General features: G+C 51.8%; 1 protein-coding gene across 1 annotated transcript; it reads right to left on the minus strand.

The window, feature by feature from the left end:
• Positions 1-1,493: 1,493 nt before the first annotated feature.
• Positions 1,494-4,174, minus strand: FZD9 (frizzled class receptor 9). Its single transcript, XM_016429662.2, has one exon. The coding sequence runs from the start codon at positions 3,784-3,786 to the stop codon at positions 1,930-1,932; it is 1,857 nt and encodes a 618-aa protein (XP_016285148.2). The 5' UTR covers positions 3,787-4,174; the 3' UTR covers positions 1,494-1,929.
• Between the last annotated feature and the right edge of the window lie 18,972 nt (positions 4,175-23,146).

Below are 23,146 nucleotides of genomic sequence, written 5' to 3' on the forward strand. Positions count from 1 at the left end.
GTTGACTGTCTGGCAGGAGATTCCAGGCCATAATTTCCCCTTCCCGCTTCCCCCTTTATCAAAAAGCATCATTGCCAGTCCGGGAACTCTCCAGTTGTTTCCCTGGAGCAAATATTGACTGTGGGGTCAAGGCTGCAAGAAGGCAGGAGGAGGGGAGAGGCAGCTGGAGGCGGTGTCAAGGGAGGGGGAAGGGCCTAATTTTTGACCAGGTGACCCCCACACGCCTGGCTGAACCCCGGCGCTAGGGGCCCCCTCCCTCCCTTTTCCCCACTAGCCTGGGCTCACCACCATGGAGCCCTTCCTCCCGGCCTTGGGTTTCAGCTGGAGATCCATTTCCTTCCTCATTTCCAGGCTGTGTGTATGGATGTGAGGGCCGGCAAGGAGAGAAGATCTCCCTGAGAGCTGAGGGCATTCCCAGCCTCCTCCCTCAGTTGGGGCCATGGAAGCCAGGGAGTCTGCCCATGAGGCGTGGGCAGGGGGAGGAGGAGCTCAGGAAGGCATCAGCTTCCTGGGGGACAGGGCAGAGGGGGGACAGTTCCTGCCTTGGGAGTCTCACAGAGCCTCAGAGAAACGGAGTTAAAGGGGGCCTCTTGCCCTCTCTGCTGGACCTTCTCCAGGGTCTTTGCTGGTCCTCCTTCCCTGGGATCTGAATCACAACTGGGCAGTGGCTTCCATGAAGGAGGCAGGGGTTGGAGGCCACAACTTTATCCCCTCCCCCCACTGTCCATCTCCCCCATCCCTCCAGCCTTCTAGGTTCCTAGAATTGGGAGTGGCCAAGGTGGGAAGAACATGGATGACCCTGTCCAAGCCCCTCAGAGTCCCAGGGGGCACTCACCCAAGCCATAACTTAATGTGGTTGACCTCGGACAAAGCCCAGATGGCACCGGTCACTCCTTGCTCCAATGGCCATCCCCCCAAAACCCTTCAGGAAGGCAGCTTCCATGTAGCCCCGTGTGGCCACAGACTGCCCGCTCTCACCTCCTAGCAGGCATAGACGTGAGAGAAGCCAGAGCTGAGGTGGAAGGACCTCAATATTCTACAGCCTGTTCACAGTCCTATGGCGTGGGGAAGAGAGTGGTTAAGAGGGCACCAGTCTCCCTCCCCACCCAGAGAGATCAGAGATCTGGGAATCCTGGAGCCTCCAAGAGGAGTCGGAGCCTTGTCAGACTTAGGTCTCTCCCTCCGCTCTCCCTTCTCCCAGCTCCATACCTGAGGAAGGGGCTGCTGCTGGGGCCCACATGCCCCGATAGACAGACCCCTCTCTGGCCCCCTCCCCCTTGGGACTCAGCACACAATGTCTTGTCCCAGGCCGTCACTGCCTGTTCACTGGTCTGGCCCTTAGCTCTGCCCAGTCCTGAGTGGAAGCCGGCAGGCCCATGCGAGCCCAGCTGTCCCAGAAGCAATAATGCGTCCCCTCCGGCCCCCCACCCCAGGCTAGCTTTTGTCCCCCTCCCCCAGGGCAGACTCAGGCAAGCCAGTGGTGCCACACAGGGTGGGGGTGAGGGGGGTTTATTCCAGTCGATGCTTCCAAAGGAACTTCACAATAAATTACATCATTAAATAAACTCCTGCCTGGATCATGGCCTTCGGCCTCCCTTCCCTCCCCTCAATCCACAATGCTCTTCTGGAGTCCATGGTCTGGGGGCTCAGCCAGGTCCATCGGCCCCTCTATCTTCTCCCACGGGGTGCAGGGCCCACTGGGGACCGAGGAGAAGAGTGGGGAGTCTCTTCTGCAGGCTCCTCGCCACCCCCACCCCCTTTCCAGGCCCTCCAGCTCCACCGACCTTGACAGCTGGCGGCTACTTCAGCTGTCCCAGAAGGCAGGCAGCCTGCATGCGTGTCCCTCCTGGAGGGGTGGGGGCGGAGGAAGCCTTGAAAGAGCGTGTGGGGAGGGGAGAGGCCGATCATGGCTTCCCTTCCCCGCTAGCCCTAGAGGTGCGTGGGGTTCTCCAGATAGGGGTCTGCCTTGGTCATGTGCAGGACCACAGCGGGGGCCTTGTAGTGGCAGTGGGCGCCCCTGCCGCAGCCCGGGGGACCCCCACAACCCTTGCCCCGAGCTCGGCCGGCCCCGGCCAGCTTGCGGTGGCACAGGCTCTGCCAAGTCTGGAAAGTCTTGGAACTCCAGACCCAGACGCCGCTGGTGATGCCCACCACGAGCGACATGAAGATCTTCAGCATGAAGACAGCCACGGTGGGGACGGAGCCCCCCGTCAGCGAGCAGTCTCTGCGCCCCCCGGGACCCCCGGGGGCCGTGCACGGCTGCTCCGTGGCCCGAAGGCGCCAGTAGTCCATGTTGAGCCTCTCATAGACATAGCAGACGATGACGCAGGTGGCGGGCACTGTGTAGAGGATGGAGAAGACGCCGATCTTCACCATCAGCTTCTCCAGCTTCTCCGTGTTGGTGCCGCCCGTCTTCATGATCTTGCGGATGTGGAAGAGCGCCACGAAGCCGGTGAGCAGGAAGCTGGTCCCCAGCACCAGATAGCAGGACAGCGGCACCAGCACGAAGCCCGTCAGGGCGCTGGCGTCCATGCTGCCCACGTAGCAGAGGCCCGTCAGCTCGTCGCCGGCCACCTTGCGCAGGGTGAGCACCACGATGGTCTTGAGGGCCGGCAGGCCCCAGGCCGCCATGTGGAAGTAGCCTCCGTGGGCCTCGATGGCCTCGTGGCCCCACTTCTTCCCCGCGGCCAGGAACCAGGTGAGGGTGAGCACGACCCACCAGAGCGAGCTGGCCATGCCGAAGTAGTAGAGCAGGAGGAAGACCAGCGTGCAGCCCGTGTTCTCCAGGCCCTCCTGGATCACGTAGAGGGCCCCCGCCTCCTGGTCGCAGGCCACGCTCTGCGCCCCGGCCACCGCCCGGATGAGGAAGGCCAGCGAGTACACGTTGTAGCACATGGACAGGAAGATGATGGGCCGCTCGGGGTACTGGAAGCGGTGCGGGTCCAGCAGGAAGGTGAGCACCGTGAAGGCGGTGGAGAAGAAGCAGAGCGCAGACCACACGGCCATCCACACCAGGGCAAAGTCCTTGTCGCGCCGGGACCAGAACACCTCGACCCCCGGCGCACAGCGAGGCGCACACGCGCGGCTCTTCTCCACATACTGGAACTTGTCGGGGTTCTCGCAAGCTGGGGGGGAGCCCCCGGGCCCGGGGCCCTGCGCGGGCCGGGGGGGTCGTGGGGCCACCGGCAGCATGCCCAGCCCCTGGTGCCCGCCGCCCCCGCCGCTGCCATGGCCCGCCGCGGCAGGGGCGGCGGGCAGGGGCCCGGCTGTGGCATTCTCGGGGGCCTCCATGCAGAGCGAGTGGGGGTCGTTGGGCGTGGGCAGGCGGTCGCAGTCCAGGGCGTCGGGCCAGGGGAAGCTGAACTGCTCCATGACGGGCGCGCAGCGGCGGCGGGCCTGCTCGCACATGGGCCGGCAGGCGGGGATGGGCGCCGACACCTGGTCCGTGCACATGGGCGCGTAGAGCGAGCAGAGGAAGAAGCGCAGGTGCGCGTGGCAGCCGTACTCCACGAGCGGTGCGAACTCGTGCAGCTTGGCCGCCGCCTCGGCCTGCGTTTCGTGGCCCAGCAGGTTGGGCATGCGGGTCAGGTTGTAGCCGATGCCGCGGCACATGGGGATGGCCACGGCCTGGCAGCGCGCCCAGCCCCGGCCCCGCTCGCGCTCGCGCTCCACCTCGTCCGGCCCCAGCTCCAGCGCCGCCACGGCCGCTGCTGCCGCAGCCGCTGCAGCCGCGCCGGCCACCAGCAGCGGCCACAGCAGTGCGGCCCGCGCCGGCCCGGGGGCCATGCCGGGGGGCGCCCCGGGGTAGGAGGAGGACGAGAAGGAGGAGGACGAGGTGGAGGAGGAGGGCGAGTGGGGCTCGGGCAGCTCACTGCGCCCCCCGGGCGCCGCGCACGGGGCCGCCCATGGCTCTGCCGCCCGCCTCCGCCGCCCGGCTCGGCCCGGCCCGGCCCGGCCCGACCGGGCTGGGCAGGGCTGGGCAGGGCTGGGCTGGGCTGGATTCGGCCTGACCCGGCTCTGCGTCTAGCTCCGGGTCCGGGTCTGGATCTGCGTCTGCCCGCGCCGGAGCCGCAGCGCCCGGAGCTGCCTAAGCCGGATCCGCCGCCGCTGCTGCCGCCCGAGCCGGGGAGCCTGGAGCCGCCCGAGCCCCCTCCAGGCCGGCGCTACCACCTCGGGGGCGTGGCCCGGGGCGGGAGGGGACGTCCCGGGGCGGGGCGGGGACGTAGGACACGCCTTCGGCGGGGCCTTAAAGGAGCCGCGCGCGGCGGGCCCCGGCTCCCCACGCGCACCGCCTGGTGGAGAGCTGAGGCTCGAAATTGGAGAGGTCGTGGGGAGCCGGGACGGGAAGGGGGTATATGAGTCTGGATCTCTCTGTCTATCCATGGCTCCCTCTCTTTCTGTGTGCGCCTGTCTCTGAGCCTTCTATCTCTGTCTCTGTCTCTGTCTCCCTGTCTATCTGGTTATGGCTCTGTGTCTTCTTTTCCCTGTTTCACGTCATCAGTTTTAGACCAGAAAAGAGCTCCGAGGCCCTCTTCTCAGGTTTTGGAGGAGGAAACTGAGGCTCAGCTGCGTTCTGGACCTGGAATCTGCAAAGCCTTTTTCACACCCAACAGCTGGGTGATCCTGGACGAGCCATTTCACCTCTTCAGGTCTCAGTTTCCTCATCTGTAAAATGAGGATAATAATGGCACCAGACCCCCTCGACTGTTGTGAGAATCCACTGAAGTAACATTTGCAAAGTGCTTTGCAAGCCATAAAACTCTCTATCCATGCCAGCTATTCTTACATGACTTACCCAGGGCCACAAGCTAGTTAATGGTTCTAGTACTCGCAGGGACCTCAGAGAGCCTGCAGTCTGACCCCGACATTCCTCCTCCGCCAGCTCGCAGGCACACGCATCAGGTGACTTACCCAAGGTAATGTGAAACGAGTTTTTTTTTTCTGCCATAGCTCAGGGTTTTTGCAAAGGACAGCTTCTCAGCGGGCTCAACGCCTCACTGAGATCTAAAGAAAGAGGGAAGGGATTTGTCCCAGGTTGCGCAGGTCACTGTGGGAAATGATGCCCCTCTGCTCTTTCCAGCTGTGGCAGCCTGGTAGGGAATGGGCAAGAGAAGGGAAAAGAGGAGATGGAAAAGTGAAGGAACTAAGGAACAGAGAAAGAAAGTGACTTGCTCACAGTCACAGAGAGTAACTGACAGAGTCAAGATTTGAATCCAAGACCTTGGACCCCAAAGACATACAGGATGGCAATCTTGGGGTTGGGAATGCTAATGGTGAGGGCCGGGAAAGAGAAGGATTGGAAATGGTGATGGAATAAGGCAAGATAAGCATTGGGGGGCAGCCAAGCACAGAGGGGTCTGCCAGAGCTCCAAACTGAATGACTGACTCCATTTAGCTTTGGGAGGAGTTTACCTGAGAGCAGTCTCTCCTCTCCTCTCCTTTCTCTTCTTCTCCTCCCCTCTTCTCTTCTTCCCAGAGGAAGCTTGGAAAGAGGAAGACCTGAGTTCAAATCCAACCAGGGACTTTACTACCTATGTGACCCTGGCCAAGTCACTTAACTTCTGTCTGTTCTAATCGAATGGAGAAGGAAATGACAGAGCACCCCAGTATTTTTGCCAAGAAAACTTCACAAAGAGTATTGTTATAGGACTAATCATGAACAGTAAATTAACAAAGTTAGTCTCTGTACATATTGTGTTCTTTTCACTTTTTTCCCCTCATACACAACATATCATATACCCTTGCCACACTTTTGCACAGGCTGTGCCTCATTCCAGGACTGCCCTCTTTTTAGTCTCCATTTCCCTTCAAGACCCATTTTTCTGCCTTATCCCTCAACACAAAGACTCTAGTAATCCCTCTGGGTTGATAGTGTTTCTTTCAGCCCCAAGTTATTTTGTATCAATGTTCAATTTACTTAATTTCTTCATCTGTTAAAAATTAGCAGGAGATACTAAATGGCTTCTGATGGTTATGGTTCCTTATGATTATGCAACCTGGATACATGTGGTCTATGCTCTCTGTCCCCCTCATCACCCCCCCCCCCCAATGGAAGAGGTAGAGCTCACGACTTGGAATCAGGAGAACTTCCCTCCAAATCTGGCCTCAATAATTGTGTGATCCTGAGCAAGTCACTTCACTTCTTTTTGCCTCAGTTTCTTCATCTTTAAAATGGGGATAATAATAGTACTGTTTCCCAGAATGGTCAAGAGGATCAAATGAGAAAATCTTTGTAAAAAATGCTTAGCACAGGTCCTGGCACAGAGGAGGTGCTATATAAGTGTTTATTCCCTTCTTCCTTCCCTTCCCCAGTAAAATGTAACCTCCTGGAGAGCAGGAATTGTCTGTGCCTGGGCCCAACCTCTCCAGGTCTCAGTTTCCTCGTTTGTAAACCAAAGGCTAAGCTTAGACTCTCAGGGTTTGTATTCTGGGCTTCATGAACTTGTTTTTTTAATATTGTTTTCATAATTGCATTTCCATATGATTGGCCTCCTTTGTGCTTTGTGAATGAAAAATTATGATTCTGAAAAAACCTGATTATTCAGGGAAAGTGTCCACAGGATTGATCAGGCTGCCAATGGGGCAGGAGTCCATGATCCAAAAAGGCTTTAGGACGTGTGGCCACGTGGGAAGACTATTTTGAAAAAAGAAAATGAAAAACAAACAAGTCTTACTTTCTGTCTTGGAATCAAGACTATGCACTGGTTTTAAGGCAGAAGAGTGATAAGAGCTAGGCAATGGGGGTTAGGTGACTTGCCCAGGGTCACACAGCTGGGAAGTGTCTGAGGGCAGATTTGAACCCAGGACCTCCCATCTCTGAGCCTGGCTCTCCATCCACTGAGCCACTCAGCTGCCCCCCAATGCTTATCTTGCCTTATTCCATCACCATTTCCAATCCTTCTCTTTCCCGGCCCTCACCATTAGCATTCCCAACCCCAAGATTGCCATCCTGTATGTCTTTGGGGTCCAAGGTCTTGGATTCAAATCTTGACTCTGTCAGTTACTCTCTGTGACTGTGAGCAAGTCACTTTCTTTCTCTGTTCCTTAGTTCCTTCACTTTTCCATCTCCTCCCCAGCAGCCTTGCTTCCCCCTCCATCCCAACCCCACCTCCCTTTTAGGTGTTGTCTTCTCTCCCTAGAAGAGACTCTCCTTCACATGTAAAACCCAGTGGAATTGCATGTCAGCTATGGGAGGGATTAGGGGGAGGGAAGGGATTCTGGTAACCAGGGGGAAATGTTCTAAATTGACTAAGTAAAATAAAATTAAAAAAGAGAAGAGATTTTCCTTAAGGGGAGGAATAGTCTCTTTTGCTTGTATTTATTTGTAAACCAGTATTTCCCACAATGCCTGGCATATAGTAATCACTTAATAAATGCTATAGCTATATTTCCCTCTGGGCCTCAGTTTCCTCTCCTGTAAAATGAAGTCTAGGAGAGATGTCTTCGGAGGATTCTTCTAGATCTTAGCATTTACACTCTCCACCCCCTTCCCCTCCACCCTCCCCTTTTCTAGTCCTCTCCCTGTTGTCCTCAAACCCAATCCCCACTGGACATCTTTTTATTTTTATTTATTATTTTTTAAATTCTAATGACATACGTTTCCCAAAGTTATATGATCCAAGTTGTCTCCTTCCCTTCTTCTCTCCTTCCTCCCAAGCAATTCCATTTGCTTACTCCACCTGTCATCCCACTCCCTCCCAGTCCTCCACCTTCCCTTCCCCATCCCCTTCCCCATCCCCACCATCAGCCCCGGCCTCAGTTCCAGTCATCTTTCTTTTCCTTCTTTACATCCTTACTTCCTGTCTTAGTGTCTCTGTGGCAACATTAGGCAATCGGGATTCAGTGACTTGTCCAGGGTCACACAGCTAGGAAGCATCTCAGGCTAAATTTGAACCCAGGTCCTTCCTGCTCCAAGCCTGGTGTGCCACCCAGCCGCCCTTCCGTTGCATGTCTGCCGCCCTCATCCCCGGGTCCCAGAGCCCCTTTCCCAGGGCTCTCCCGGACCACATCGTTGCCATCCTCCCCGCCTCGCCCCCACCATTCCCATCGCTCCCCTTTCTCCCGGCCCCAAAGCCCGGATTCATCCCTCGCGGCCTTTAATGAAGCTCTCATCTGTGCCGGCTGTTTGGCCCCGAGAGCGTGTGCAGGCAGCCGGCCAGCCTCTGACCCCGGGAGAGCTGCGGAGCGCAGCGCGCCGGATCCACATAAAAGGGCGCCCGACGCTGGGGGCTTCTTTCTGCCTTTCCAAACGAGTTTGATCGATGACTCGGATTTTCCCAAAGCTCCAGGCCTTCCCCTCCTCCCCCTCCCCCATCGGGGACAAAAAGAGCCGGTGCACGAGACGCGCCGCCTCATTGGCCATTCCACCCCCGTCGCCCCCAGCCGCTTTGTCAGGCTTCCTGGGAGTCATCCTTTCATTGTCGTCGTCGGAGGCGCGGATTCAAAGGCGGCTACTGCTGGCTCAGCTACAGAGAGCCTCCCTCCCCCCTCACCCGCTCACACTCCCACCGCCCCAAAGGGACCGAGCCGGGGGATTCGGGGCCTTCCCAAAGGGCTTTCTCGCTTTATTAACAGGTTCACCTTGAATACCCCCCGGGCTCAGTGAGAGGAGGCAGCCGTGGCGACTCCCCCGGGGCTTCCCCAGAACCTGTCCTTTCCCGACGGTGGAAAGAGAGTCCGGGAGAGAGTTCTGGGGCTGTGCTGGGAGATGAAGAATGCCCGAAGGCTTGGGGGCGCTCCCTCCCTCCTAAGAGAACTGGCGGGGGACCTCCGGCTCCGTTACTGGCTTCCCTGGCCCCCTCGGATCCTCTAGAGCAGGGCGTTCGGGAGCTCCTGATATTGCCGCAACTGCTGTCACTATTTTGGTACAGTTTAATCACTAATAACATTGTGGAGTATCAGTGAGAAATCGATTCTTTTCTTTTTCTAAACCTTCCCCTTCCGTCTTAGAATCAGTACTGTGCATCCGTTCTAAGGCAGAAGAGTGCTAAGACTAGGCAATGAGGGTTAAATGACTTGCCCAGGGTCACACAGCTAGGTGGTGTCTGAGATCAGATTTGAGCCCAGGACCTCCCATCTCTGGTCCTGGCTCTCCATCCACTGACCCCCCCAGCTGTCCCCCTAAATCAATTCTTAATACAATTATTATGTACTTCATTATAAATGAAACGAAGTATTTAATTGAAAGTACATTATTAAGTACTTAATTATTAAATATTTGATTGTAGATTATTTTTATTTATTTATTTAATGTTTTTTGAGTGAGCAAGTTTTTTAGAAAATTTATTTAATTAGTCCACTTAGAACATAGATGAAATATTAATGCAATTCATCAGCTAATAGATAATAAATAATATGGAAACTGAGGCCCTGAGCCTGGCACCATCACTTCTTGTGTTATTAGTTAGCACAAATCCGGCACCTCGCAGGCATTTGGAGATTTCCTGCCCGCGTAGACGCTGGAGAGGGTCCCCAGCAGCCCAAGACCCAAGAGCCCCTGCTCCCAGCCCCAGCTCCAACGGGGTCTCCCTGGCCAAACCCTGCAGCTTGGAGGACGGGAGGGTGTTCTGGGTCCTTTATCCAAGGGGTTTTAGCAGAGGCGGCCCCGTCCCGGAGCCGGGGCCGGTTGCCATGGCACTGGGCCCACTCCCAGGACAGACAAGAGGAGGGAAGGGATCCAGGGGGTGGGCCAGCCCCTCACCCATGCAAATGGCGAGGGAAAGGAGAAAAGGGAGCCTCTGGAGCGGCTCGGCCTCTCCCTCCCGGCTTTGTTCCTCCCTCCCTCTCTTCACAAAGGGGGAACAATGCCCGGGGCTCTCACTGAAAGGGACACTATGGAGGGGGGAGGAGAGAGAGGAGGGAGGAAAACAAGATGGCTTCCCCTTCCGCCCAGCCCCCTCCCAGCTCCAGCTCGGGGGTGGGGGTGGGGGCCGTATGGCCATCCAGGGACAGGTGGAGCAGAGCCGAAGTCAGCTCCGTCCCAGGCGCCTGCGGTGGCCGGTCGGCCATAGGATGTCCACATGCCCCGCCCCTCCCCCTCTGTGCTCCCAGAAATGCCCTTCCCGGCCCCTCTCCGACGCAGCTGGACGGGAACCCCCACGGATGAGGCGCGACCTCCAGAAGGCCCGAGATCTTTGGTGCTTCCCACCCCCGGCAGGCCCAGCGGCCTTAGTGGGGCCACCAGACGGTCCAGTCCAGATCTGGAGTACATGGAATGTGTTAGACGCAGACATAGACTATAGAACGTGGGACAGACAGCCCAGGACCGCCTGGGAGAACCTCCGGCCCTCCCCCTCAGCCACTGCATTCACGGGAGTTCCGGTTTCATTTGCAAACCTGAAGAAAGAGACAGAGACAGAGAGAGAGACAGAGAGAGACAGAGACAGACAACAGAGAGACAGAGACAGAGACAGAGACAGAGACAGACAACAGAGAGACAGAGACAGAGACAGAGAGAGACAGACAACAGAGAGAGAGACAGAGACAGAGACAGAGACAGAGAGAGACAACAGAGAGACAGAGACAGAGACAGAGAGAGACAGACAACAGAGAGACAGAGAGAGACAGAGAGAGACAACAGAGAGACAGAGAGAGACAGAGACAGAGAGACAACAGAGAGAGACAGAGACAGACAGACACAGAGACAGACAGACAGACAGAGACAGAGACAGACAAACAGAAGAGAGAAAGACAGACAGGCAGGCAGAGACAGAGACAGAGACAGACAGACAGGGAGACAGAGAGACAGACAAAGAGGGAGACAGAGTCAGACAGACAGACAGGGAGACAGTGAGAGAGACAGAGAGACAGACAAAGAGGGAGACAGAGAAAGGGAGAGAGACAGGCAGGCAGGCAGAGATAGAGAGAGGGGGAGGAAGAGAGAGAGGGAGATGGAGAGACAATGTCAGAGACAGAAGGGCCCAAGATATTAATTCTGAGGTACGCGGACCCTCACAGAAGGGACCCAGGCAGAGATTTCGGGAGATGCATGAATTTATTTCTTTGATATTTCCCTAAATGTATGTAGCTTATTTTAGGCACTTAAACATCTGATCCTGAGAAGGGGTCGGAGGGCTTCCCCAGACTGCTGAGCTGTCCCTGACTCAAACAAGGTTAACAACTCCTGATTTCTAATCCAGTGGTCTCATTTTAGAAGTGAAAACTGAAGCTCAGGGAGTGTCTGAGGCAGGATTTTAACTCGGGCCCCTCTGACTGTGTCTTTCCTCTCTGCCATTTCACTATACTCTCTGTTGTTCTAAGGCCTGGGGGCCATGGATGGTGAAGGCCTTTCTCAGCCTGAACTCTCCAAGGACCACCTCCCTGAGGGTTTCACTGAAGACTGAAGGGAGGGCACCTGGCCTGAGACTCCCCCAAAGGCCCTCAGCAGGGACGCTCAGAACCCCCAGCACTGAGTCTGGTGCCCTGTACACAGTGGGCATCAGCAAACATTGGCTGATGGATCAGAGTCGTTTAGAGTGAAAAGGGGAAGAAAGACCCGCTCTTGGAGTCAGAAGACCTGGATTCAAGTCCCCACTGACAGATCCTGGCTGTGACCTTGGGGTCTCCCAGGCACTGGTACCCCTCAATAAACTGCACTCCCCAGCCTGGGAAGGGGTTTTCATGAGAAAAGCTGTTCGCCCCAATGAACTCTTTCTGAGCTGGATGGTAGGAGCACAGACTCTAGGCTGGTGGAGACTTGGGAGGCCACTGAATCCAGCCCCTCATTTTACTACAGACTAGGGGGCAGAGGGCATGTAGCCCAGGTCACACCTCTGATAAGGAAGCAACAGAGCAGGATTTGAATCCAAGACCTCCCCCTTAGAAGGGGGGCCATAGGGAACTAAGTCTTCAATCTCCAAGGCTGATGCTTTCTCTGCTATTCTGGGCTCCTTTCCCAAGATCCTCTCCTCCATGAGGAAGCCCTAGCGGCCCTAATGGCCAGTCCCCCTGGTGTCCTCTACCAGAGAAGGGGGAGGTCTTCATCTCTAGCCTCCCAGGGGCTGGGCTGGAGCGAAAAGGCCAGAGATGCCTCCAAGACTAGCTATGTGAGGCGATGAGGGAGTGCCTGGGCGTCCCCTCCACCTGGGGGAACTTATTGGGGAGCGCAAGCATGGGGCCCATAGAGAACAGAGACTGGACCTCTGTGACCTCAGGCGGGAAGTCCCTCCCCTCTGGGCCTCAGTTTCCCCCTCTGTAAAAGGCAGCCTCAGAGGCTCCTGTCAGCTCAGATTTGTGACTCTGGACGCCTGGGTGGCTCTCCTGGGGCGGGGTGGGCGTCAGAAGGAACCAGGCAAGTTCGGGTGGGGAGAGCAGAAGCCGCTCCAGGCCCCGGACCCCGACACTCCCAGCCCAGAGCTGGGGCTGAGGCTCCCCCGGCTCCTCCTGAAAGCCGCTTTGTGGACTCGCGGTCACGAGCTCCTGTTTCGTTGACTTTGGAACTTGCTGCTTATTTATCCAACTCGAAGGAAAATTCAGCTGTGGCCGTGGAGGGAAAAACAAAACAAGTGGGCGGCAGCGGCGGCAATGAGAGGGGAGCCCTTGCCTGTCCCCCCCGCCCCCCCTCCACCACCCACCTCCACCCTACCCACGGGGAGGCCCCTGAAGACCGCCAGGGCCGCCTCGCTCAGCGGGGATTGGCTGCAGGGATTCATCCGCACTCTCCTCCAATCCTGCTTGAGGCGGAGGCTTAGGAGAAGGCTGAGCGGCCACTGAGGTGGGCGGGTGGCCTCCTGGTGACTAGGGTTGGGGCCTCGGTGACTGGGATTAAAGTAGGTCCTTGGACGCTTCTAGAGCTCCATCCGGGACTAGAGTTCGAGGTCCGTCCACGGCCCGTTTGGAGGTCGGTCAATGGCCAGGGCGAGAAGGCAGCAGAACTCTCTCTCCCTGTGACACTCTGTGGTCCACTCAGGGACAGAATCACAGCGCCTTCTTGCCCAGGTTCCATGGCTCTTGCTGACGCCCCCCCACGGGAGGCCCCCGGCTGCTTCTCCCTTCAATCTCCCTCCTTCCAGCTTTCCTGTTGAAATCAAGGCCACCTCTTCCAGGAAGCCCCTCTGGGTTCCCCTAGTTGGCAGTGCTCTCCCTCAACCATTCTTGGGTCTGCTTTGTCTTTGGGCCCTTCTGTCTCATCTCAGACTTATTTGGGTCTAGGAGTCCCTCCTCAGTCCCTCCCCTTCTAAACTGAGCGACTCTAGGCAAGTCACTTCACCACTTATGAGTCAGGAAGCACAGTGGTTAGTTCATGTGCCGGAGTCAGGAAGACAGGAGTGTGAATTTTGCCTTCCACATTTACTTGCTGGGTGGCTCTCAGGACAGCAGCGGCTTGCTTGTCTTTCCTGGGGATGTTGTTGAACCCAGGTAAAGTGTTTTGCAAACCTTTGGGTGCTCCAGAAATGTTTTCTAGAATATGAATTCTTATTCACTGATAGTATTCTGACCTCCTAGCAGCAAGGTCTGAGTGTCATTCCCAGTGCACTGTCCCCACCGGATCATTTGCTGAAGAGACTCTCCACACCTGGACACACACCTTTTGTCTGTCTTCCTCCCATCCCAGACGACACGCATTTATTTAGAGCCCACAGTGTGCAAGGGGGCAGAGTGCTCTGCGAGGCACTACATGCCTGGAAAGACAAAGTGAAAACCAGAGCCTGACCTCAAGAGGCTTCCATCTACTGGGGAGAACACACCATGTGTGTGGAAATCTGAGGAGGAGGAAAACGACATGAACAACTCAGAACATCAGGGAAGGCTTCCTGGAGGAGGTGGTCCATGAACGAAGCCCTGAGGAAAGTTGGGATTCTTAGCTAAAAGAAGGCATTCAGGCATGTGGAGGAGGCAACAGTGTGGAGGCAGGAAATGAAAGGAAAATTCTGGGAACAGTGAGCAGGCTAAAGTCCTCTAATGTTCAGCTCAAGGGAGCCCCTTCAATGAAGTCTTCCCTCATACCTCCTCGGGGAAATATTCTCCCCCACCCCACATTTTCCTAGAATGGACCACTTGTTGGGTTTTCCCATTTCTTGTACCACCCCTTCCCGGTACATCTGTGGGCAGGCTGTATTTGCTCTAATGTAATGTAAGTTCCTCCATTAAGGAAGATTCCCAACCACATAGGACCGGGGAATGCGTGGGACCCAGAGATAAGTGTCAGAGACAGGATTTGAACCCAGGTCTTCCTGTCTCTGAATCTAGTTTTCTATCTACTCTCTCACACTTCCAAATACCTCTTTGGAACATACACAAGCTGAGATTTCCTGACTGCTCTAGGACTTAGTAGAAGGTTGTCAAGAAAAGCCTGTTGAAACCCATTTCCAAAGCAGAGAGGCTTATTATCCTGTGGCTCACTGACTCGAGGTTCATCTCCTTTGGTAAGATCTCAGTTGTAGAGCCTCTGCTTAGCTTGATAACTTTAGTAAGAAGTCTGCCGTGCATCCAGTAGGCACTTAATCAATGCTGATGGAGCATTCATCTTTGCTCGTGTTCACTTCATAATTATTTGTTTAATGGCTTACTATCTATCGATCAACTAATCAGCAACATTTATTAGGGACCTACTATGTGCAAGTCACTCTGTGAGGTGCTGAGGATACAAAGGCAAAAGTTAGACTATCTTTAACTTCAAGGACCTTATATACTAATGGGAGGGAATCAATCAATTGATATCTATATATAATTGATCAATAAACATTTATCAAGTGCCTACTATGTGCCAGCCAGAGTACAGGCACTGGGGATAAAAAGGGCAAAAAGGGAACAGATCCTGCCCTCAAGGGCTTACGTTCTATCAGAAAAGACAACCCAAAATATTGTAAGTATATTCAAAATACACAGTTATATAGGTACTGCACCTGAGATTTCACTGAGGCAGGGAACTCCCAGTTGAGGAAACTCCATCTCCAAAGGGAGTTGGCACCCTCTCTTTAAGGGAGAGCTTTGGAGAGTCACTTGGAGTCTTGAGAGCTGGAGCAACCAATCCAAGGTAGAACAGCCAGTATGTGTCAGAGTTGAAACTTGCACTCAGGTCTTCCTGATTCTGAGACTGTTTCCCTATCCACTCTACTGCACTCTTCTGTCTATGTACAAAATAGACACCAGGCCATTTGAAAGGAGGGAAAGCAACAGCAAGTGAGGGAGGAGAAGGGATGCCCTCCTGTCCTAAGTGGTATCTGAGCCAATTCTGGGAGGCCATGGTGAAAGGAGAAGGGAAGATGGCAGAAATGGGGTTATAGGGATCCAGGGAAGTCACTGGCCCTTCATCAGAGCTTGCCTCCTCCTCTGGGTACCTTCCCCCTAGTGCCTGGGAGGAGAAGGAAGGCTCCATATGAGGCTTGGGATCCATACTGTCCATGGTCTCGCTTCTAGAGATGGCAGCCGGGGCAGAGCCTTTTGGACACATCTAACCCAAGGACCACCATGATCACGTCTAGAGTTCATTCTATCAGCGCATGTTAGCTAGAAGGTCTGTAAATTCTGTTGTCTCTGAGTGACTTCTGAGTAGAACGAGGACAGGCTGGTTCCCAGGGCTGAGAGGGGGACTAGCCCCAGGCAGTGCATCCTTAGAGTGATTCTGTCTGACCCATCCACACCACACCATCAGCGTTGGGTTGGTTGCCTGAAATCAGTCCAGTGTAGATTTCTGGTGAGGGCTGAGTAGAGAAGGGTTATTGCTTTTTCTCTCTGGAAAAAAACTCCTTTGTCAATCAGATCCTACATCATGCCACCGCCTCAGACTGGACCTGCAGAGAGGACTTGGTAGGGTCTCTCCCTCTTCTAAAGTTTGTGCCTCTATGTTTCCACGTGGTTCAGAAGAAGATCCGGGAAAGAATCCTGAACTATGTGGACAGAGGCTTCTCTGCAGATGGACAATCACTCATTCATCACTGCTCACTGGGTCTGGTCAGACAATGAGTTCACTCACATCCTGACATATTGGCATCCAAGTCACATCTCTTCATTTTGTCTACGCATGAGAGACTTGGTGAGATGCCTGGCTGGAATCAACATATATTCTCTCCATGGCATTTCCCTAATTGATTCCTCAAAGACTGCTGCCAGAAGAGGCAAAGAAGTCTGATCGGGCATGACTTATTCTCAGTGAACCCTATGGGCTCACAGTGCTCACCTATTTCCTCTCTAAGGGTCCCTAAATATCCTTTAATAAAACCTCCTTGAATATTAGGAATCAGTGCCAGTTTTCTGGGCCTGTTGTCTCAAATATACAACTTCTTCCCTTTTATGAAATTAGGATATTTTTGACCACTCCCAGGCCTGTATCTCCTCTGACACTGACATGAGCTGAATGACTGTGGGCAAGTCATTTGCCACCTCCAGTTTAATCTATAAAATGAGGGGGTGAAACTAACAATAATAACAGCTAACATTTATATAGTGTTTTATTTTACTTTATTTTATTTTTAAAATTTTATTTAATTGATTAAGAGAGTTTTTCCATGATTACATGCTTTATGTTCTTTCCCTCCCCTCCTCCCAGCCCCACTCCTATAGCCACCAAGCAATTCCACTGGGTTTTATGAGTGTCATTGATCAAGACCGATATAGTGTTTTAGATATTTATAAAAGTGCACAAATATTATTTCATTGGATCTTCCCAACAACTCTAAGGGGAAGGTGCTATTTATATCCCCATTTTTATAGATGAGGAAACTGAGGCATAGAGAGATCAAGTGATTTTTCTCAGGATCACTTACACAGCTAGTAAGTATCTGAGGCTAGATTTCCAGGTCTTCCTGACTACCTGACTTCTTGAGGCAACTGTAGAAGTAGCCCTGGGAGGGAGCTAGGTGGCTCAGTGAATTGAAAGACAGAAGATCTTGGGTTCAAATGTGACCTCAAACACTTCCTAGTGTGTGACCTTGGGCAAGTCACTTAACCTCCATTTCCCAGGCCTTAGTGCTCTTCTGCCTTGAATTTGATACTTGGTATTGATTCTAAGACTGAAGGTAAGGAATTAAAATAGGTTGGAGGCAGGAAGGCCTGAGTTCAAATCAAGTCACAGACACTTCCTCCCAATTGTGTGAACTTGGGTAAGTTACTTAGTCTCTGTATGCTTAGGAGGTAGCTAGGTGGCTCAGGGGATAGAGTGCGTGACTTGAACTCTGGAAGAACTGAGTTCAAAACCAGCCTAGCTGTGTGACCATGAACAAGTCACTCAACCTCTGAATGCCTGACAAAAGGATCCACTAGAGAAGGAAATGGCAAACCACTCCAGTATCCTTGCCAAGAAAACCCCAAAGGAGGATATGAAGAGTTGGAAATGACTGAACAACTTCCTGACTCCTAGTCCAGAGCTATATCCACTGGGCCGCCTGCCTGCTGTAGACAGTCTGGAGTCATAAATGTAGGATCCACTCCCTCCAGCTCCTCAACAATCATCCCGAGTGGGTTGGCAATCTCATCTGAACTTCAGTACCTCGTGATGTAATCTATGTTGACTTTGATCGATGAAGAAGAGCCAGAGACTCATGTTCATCCCACTTATTTTGAAGAGGATTTTTATGCCCTCTTAAGCCTTTTCCTTCTTCACTTTACTTTTCCTTGGTAGAGAAGCTGGTGGTCGTATCTTCTCCCCATCGGCAGGCACAGTCCTCCCCGTCCTCTTGTCACCTTCCCATTCGTCCCGCTTCACCCCACACAGGGATGCTCTAAGGTCCATGTCCCAGAACTCTTACTTCCCTCTTACAAACCATCATTTCCCATCTCTCCTTCAGCCTCATTTCTAAAGTGCTCTTTTTTCTTTCCATCTCAATGTTTTATGGATGCTCCCTTCTGTTTGACATCACTGTCATTCCCCAGTGACTACTCCACCCCCAATAAACCCTCTCTTCTAACAAAGCCGCGCAAGAAAATAAAGTAACTCATTGGCCTTATCTGGAAAAGTATGTCCCATGATGCATCAGCACCCTCCCATCCCTCTTTTGAGAAGCAAGAGGCATCTAGCAATACTAATCCTCTGGCATCAGATCGGGACGCTATATCTGAAGGCTTCCAAAGAACATAGAATCAAAGATCTAGAGCTGGAAGAGCCCGCAGGGATCATCTAGGCTGACCTCTTCATTTTACAGATGAGGAAACTGAGGTCCAAAGAGGTTGTGACTTTCCTAGAGTCACAGTAAACGTCAAGAGGCTGGATTTGAACGCAGGTCCAGAGCCAATGTTCTTTCTCATGTATGATGCTGTCTCTCTAATACTCTTCTCTATCCTTACCATACCTCTATCCTTCTCTGCTTTCTGCCCTTTGCTGTCTTATTGACCCCTTATTTCCTGCCTCCTTCTCCTTCTGCCATTGGCATCTTGTCAGCCTTGAACGTTGAATTACCTCCATCGACCACCTTCCTCCTGCCTACTCACCATTAGAGAAGGTCACTCACCCAAACTGTCTGGCTTGTCATCTAATCTCACCTGGGCTCTGGAGGAGTGGGGGCTAGTGGGAGATGAAGAGACGGCTGGTTGGCCACCCTCCTTGATGGAGGTTCTGAGAGGAAACATCTAATGAGAGAGAAGGAACCTAGGCCAAGGGGACTTCTGAGATGAGATTTCCAGAGCTCAAGGGATCTTCCAGGGTGGAGAAGCTGCTGGGGCATGATGGAAAAGTCTGATGGAAGAAGGATACTGTTCAGGGAGAGAAGACAAGATGGCGGGCCTCCAATGAAATCAAAGTGGGAATGACCCACAAGTGGCTGCCCTACTTCTAATCTAGGCAAGATAGGAAGACTTAGTCTTTATTTTATTTATTTTTATTTTTTATTTAAAATGCTTAATATATTAACATTAATTATATATTAATGCAATTAATATATAATTAATATAATATATTAATGTAATATACAATACTGTGTATTGGTTCCAAGGCAGAAGATTGGTAAGGGCTAGGCAATGGGGGTTAAGTGACTTGCCCAGGGTCACACAGCTGGGAAGTGTCCGAGGGCAAATTTGAACCCAGGACCTCTTGTCTCTAGGCCTGGCTATCAATCCACTGAGCTACCCAGCTATCCCCAAGACTTAGTCTTTAGGAAAAAAAGACCACCCGAGTCAAAATTGAAACCTGGGCTCGAAGGCTCCAAATTTAGCATTGTGGAGGCTCTGCTGAGGATTCCATTTCCCAGTCAGTTCAGCTGTGGCCCAGCCCATCCTATTCTCCTTTAGGTCTGCCCCCATGAGAATGGATCCTCCTTGAGGGCAGACACTGTCTCTTTCTACTCGTATTTGTATTTCCAGTGCTTGGCACAGAGTAGATGCTCAACATGTGCTTTCTCTATCTATATTCCCTTCCTCCTTTCCTCCCTCCCTCCCACCCCATCCCTCTTTCTTTCTCCCTCTCTCTTCCTCCTTCCTCCCTCTCTCTTTGCCTCCCCCTCCTCTCTCTGCCTCTCTCCTTCCTTTGTAGAAATCGAGGATCCTGGGTAGGAAATACTGCACGTCCTGTCAGATGTGGCCAGTGATGTTCTGGCTGGTCTTCCTGTTCTGCAGTTTTGTTTTTCCTCTTTTTTCCATCTTATTTACAAAAGCTGACTTGTTGGAGAGGGACAGGGCTAGGGCTATATTGAGAAGTGAAGGTGACCCAAAAGGTGTCACCAAGAAGGCATTCAAGAAGAAAAGGAGATAAAGTGGTGACCGTGGTGGTGGGGGAGAGGGGACGAGGCTGGCTTGTTGGGATGAGATAAGAAGGCAGCCGCGTGCCCTGAAGATGCCGAAGTTCTTGGCCAATGTCAGGGAGATGCTTCCAGCAGCTCACAGATCCCTCTTAGGAAGGGAATGCTGGAAGCTTCTCACAGATCTCTCTTATGAAGGCCCCAGACACGGTGGTGCCATTAACTCTGCCGCTACGGTGCCAAAGGTACAGCAGGAGGGCTAAGATGCTCCTTTGACTTGGAAGGAAGACGTCACTGTGGTCAGGAGAGCCTCCTTGCCATCTGGCACTCAACTCCGCCCCTGTCCTCACAGACTGAAATTCTAATGACACAGGCAGAAAGGATTTCTTTGAAGAAAAGGGGAGTTGTCTAAAGAGACCAAGGTGGAGGGGCAGATCCTCGCCCACTCACTTAGATCTAAAACACACGCAATCCAGATCATGTACCGATTCCTGGACCTCAATGGGACATTGAGCCCAACCTTCTCGTTTCTTTCTTTTAATAGAAAAAGGAATTTTACAAAGAGGGCGAGTGACTTCCTCACCAAGGTGAAATTTGAACTCAAGTCTTTCTACCCTCAATATCAAGGTTCTATTTGCTGTTCCACATATGGGGAAAGGGTCCTTCTGAAGTGAGATTTCCAGGGTTGATGGAAATACAAACCAACAAGAGTAAGAATGAATATAAGAGAATGGTATGGGGGCAGCTGGGTAGCTCAGTGGATGGAGAGCCAGTTCTAGAGACTGGAGGTCCTAGGTTCAAATCTAGCCTCACATACTTCCCACCTCCGTAAGTCACTTATCCACCATTGCCTAACCCTTACTGCTCTTCTGCCTTGGATCCAACGCACACTATTTATTGCAAGATGGAAGGTAAGGGTTTAAGAAGAGTTCATAGGGAACAGCTGGGTGGCTCAGTGGATTGAGAGTTCCAATCTGACCTCAGACACGTCCCAGCTGTGTGACCCTGGGCAAGTCACTTGACCCCCCTTGCCTAGCCCTTACCACTCTTCTGCTTTAGAACCAATACACAGGATTGATTCCAAGACGGAAGGTAAGGGTTAAAAAAAAAAGAATGGTATGTTATTTACTGTTAGAATTTAGTTAGAGGCACCAAAACTCAGAATGAATGAAGCTGGTAATGAAAGGGAAAGACAAGAAGAAGACTTTTTCTAGCTATGTTGTGGGCAAGAAGGAGGTCAGAAGGACAATGCTGCTATTTCAGGTAGATGGGACAAAAATAATGGTGGAAGAGAAGTGGTCTCAAGGGTGGAAGGAGACATATTTTTTGGACATGGCCCCTGGGTGGATTTGTTTTTCTTGACTGCATATTTGTCACGAGGGATGCTTTTTTCTCTTTTTAATTTGGGGGTGGGGGTGGGAAGAGACAGAAGGATGTGATGGTGATGGCCCCATCCCCATTAAAAAAAGAAAAAATAAGAGGAGGGCAAATGAAACACTTCTTAAAAGCACACAGAGCCCCAAAGACAATGTAGAAGGAAGCACAGACAATCAGGACAGTTTTGAAAGTAATGCAATGAATTTGTTACATTTTGGGAAAAAAACAGCAAGCAAGACAGAGTAAAGTTTTAGAGTTTCATGTACAATTTTACTTTTGTGTTCTACTTTGCATATTTGGGGTGGGGTGTTTAGGTGTTAAACTCAGAATAAAAGAAAAAGGATGAGAGAAAAATGGAACTTCTTGATGCTTACTTGTCTTCTTTTTTTCCCCTCTTCTGAGGAAAAGAACCTTTGTATTGGGAAGGATGGAATAAAAACTATAACTGGGGAGCTAAAACCCCAAATATATAAGAAGATAAATAGTAAGAGTGTCTTACTCCTCTCACTTGATTTAGATGACCAGATTCAGATATGCTACACCTTAGGGCAGTGATGGTGAACCTTTTAGAGACAGAGGGCCAGGCCCCACCCCCATGCCACCCCCAGTGACCACATGCCATGCCCCTCCCCCACCATCAAGTGCTGGGCATGTCTTGCCCCACCTTTACCTCACACAGGGCAGGGAGAAAGCGCTCCCATTGGGCTGCTGGGTGGAGGGGCAGTTGAAGTGGGGAATGTCCTTAAAGAGTGTAGAGACAGGGAAAGGAGTGACTCTAGCACTCTGCTCCCCTACACCTCTGCCACCTGTGAGCTGCCCACCTTACCCCCTGTACACTCCCATTGGGCTACTGGGCAGCGGGGCAGGGAATGTCAAAAAATGTCATCAGGCACAGTGGAGAAGCGGAGGGGGGCAGCTCTGCCCAAGTCCCTCTGCCTTTCTAGTAACAAGCTCTGGGGGAGGGGAGGTAGCTACATGCCCACAGAGAGGACTTTGCATGCCATCTTTGGCACTCATGCCATAGGTTTGCCATCACTGCTTTAGGGTACCAGAAGCAGTGGTGAGATATGGGATTGCTGAACTGCTAAAGAAAAAGGAAGATAAAGATAAAGGAAAGAAAGGCTAGATTTTATAAACTCTAAACCCAATGAGCTTGACTTTTATTTTTGGCAAAACCATTGATTATCTTGTTAAAGGGATGGTTTGTGAACAATTTATAAAAGGAAGAGCCAGCATGGGCTTCATCAAGAAGAGGTTGTATCACATTAGTCTCATTTCTCTTTATTTTTAAATTAAATTTTATTTTTTAGATACATGTACATGATTTTTGACAATTGTCTGATATTTTGTAATTCAGATTCTCTCCCTCCCCCTCTTCCCTCCCATGCCCACTCCTGTAGGTGGTAAATAGTCATATACACATTGTATCAGTGCTTTCATGAAATACATATTTCCATACTTCCCATGTCATAACTGAAGATATATATCGCTTATACAATAAAAAACTCATGATGGAAATAAAATGAAGGATGACATGCTTTGATCTGCAATAAGACTCCAACAGTTCCTTTTTTGGCTGTGGAGAATGTTTCTTTTCATCATGCATCCCTTGGGGTTATCTTGGAATCTTGTTTTGTTGACAATAGTTTAGTCCTTCACAGTTGGACATCATGCACTATTTCTGTTACTGTATACATTTTTCCTGGTTCTGCTCACTTTACATTAGTTCATAGAAGTCTTTCCAAGGTTTTCTGAACTCATTCTGTTCATTATTTCTTATAGTGAAATTATTTTCCATTAGAGCCCTGTGCCATATCTTGTTCAGCCATTCCCCAATTGATGGACACTCCCTCAGTTTCCAATTCTTTCCCACTACGAAAAGATCTGCTTAAAATATTATTGTACAAGTAGGTCCTTTCCCCTTATCTCTGTTCTCTTTGGGATACAGGCCCACTAGTAACATTGCTGGCTCAAAGGGATATGCATAGTTTTATGGCACTTTGGGCAGGGTTTCATATTGTTCTCTAAAATGGTTATATCAGTTCACTCTTCTGCCAATAGTACATTAGCATCCAAATTTTCCCACATTTCCTCCAATATTTATTGTTTTCCTTTTTGGTCATATTAGCCACTGATAGGTATGAAGTGGTACCTCAAAGTTGTTT

Source organism: Monodelphis domestica, chromosome 2 (genome assembly GCF_027887165.1).
Source record: "Monodelphis domestica isolate mMonDom1 chromosome 2, mMonDom1.pri, whole genome shotgun sequence".
NCBI lineage: Eukaryota > Metazoa > Chordata > Mammalia > Didelphimorphia > Didelphidae > Monodelphis > Monodelphis domestica.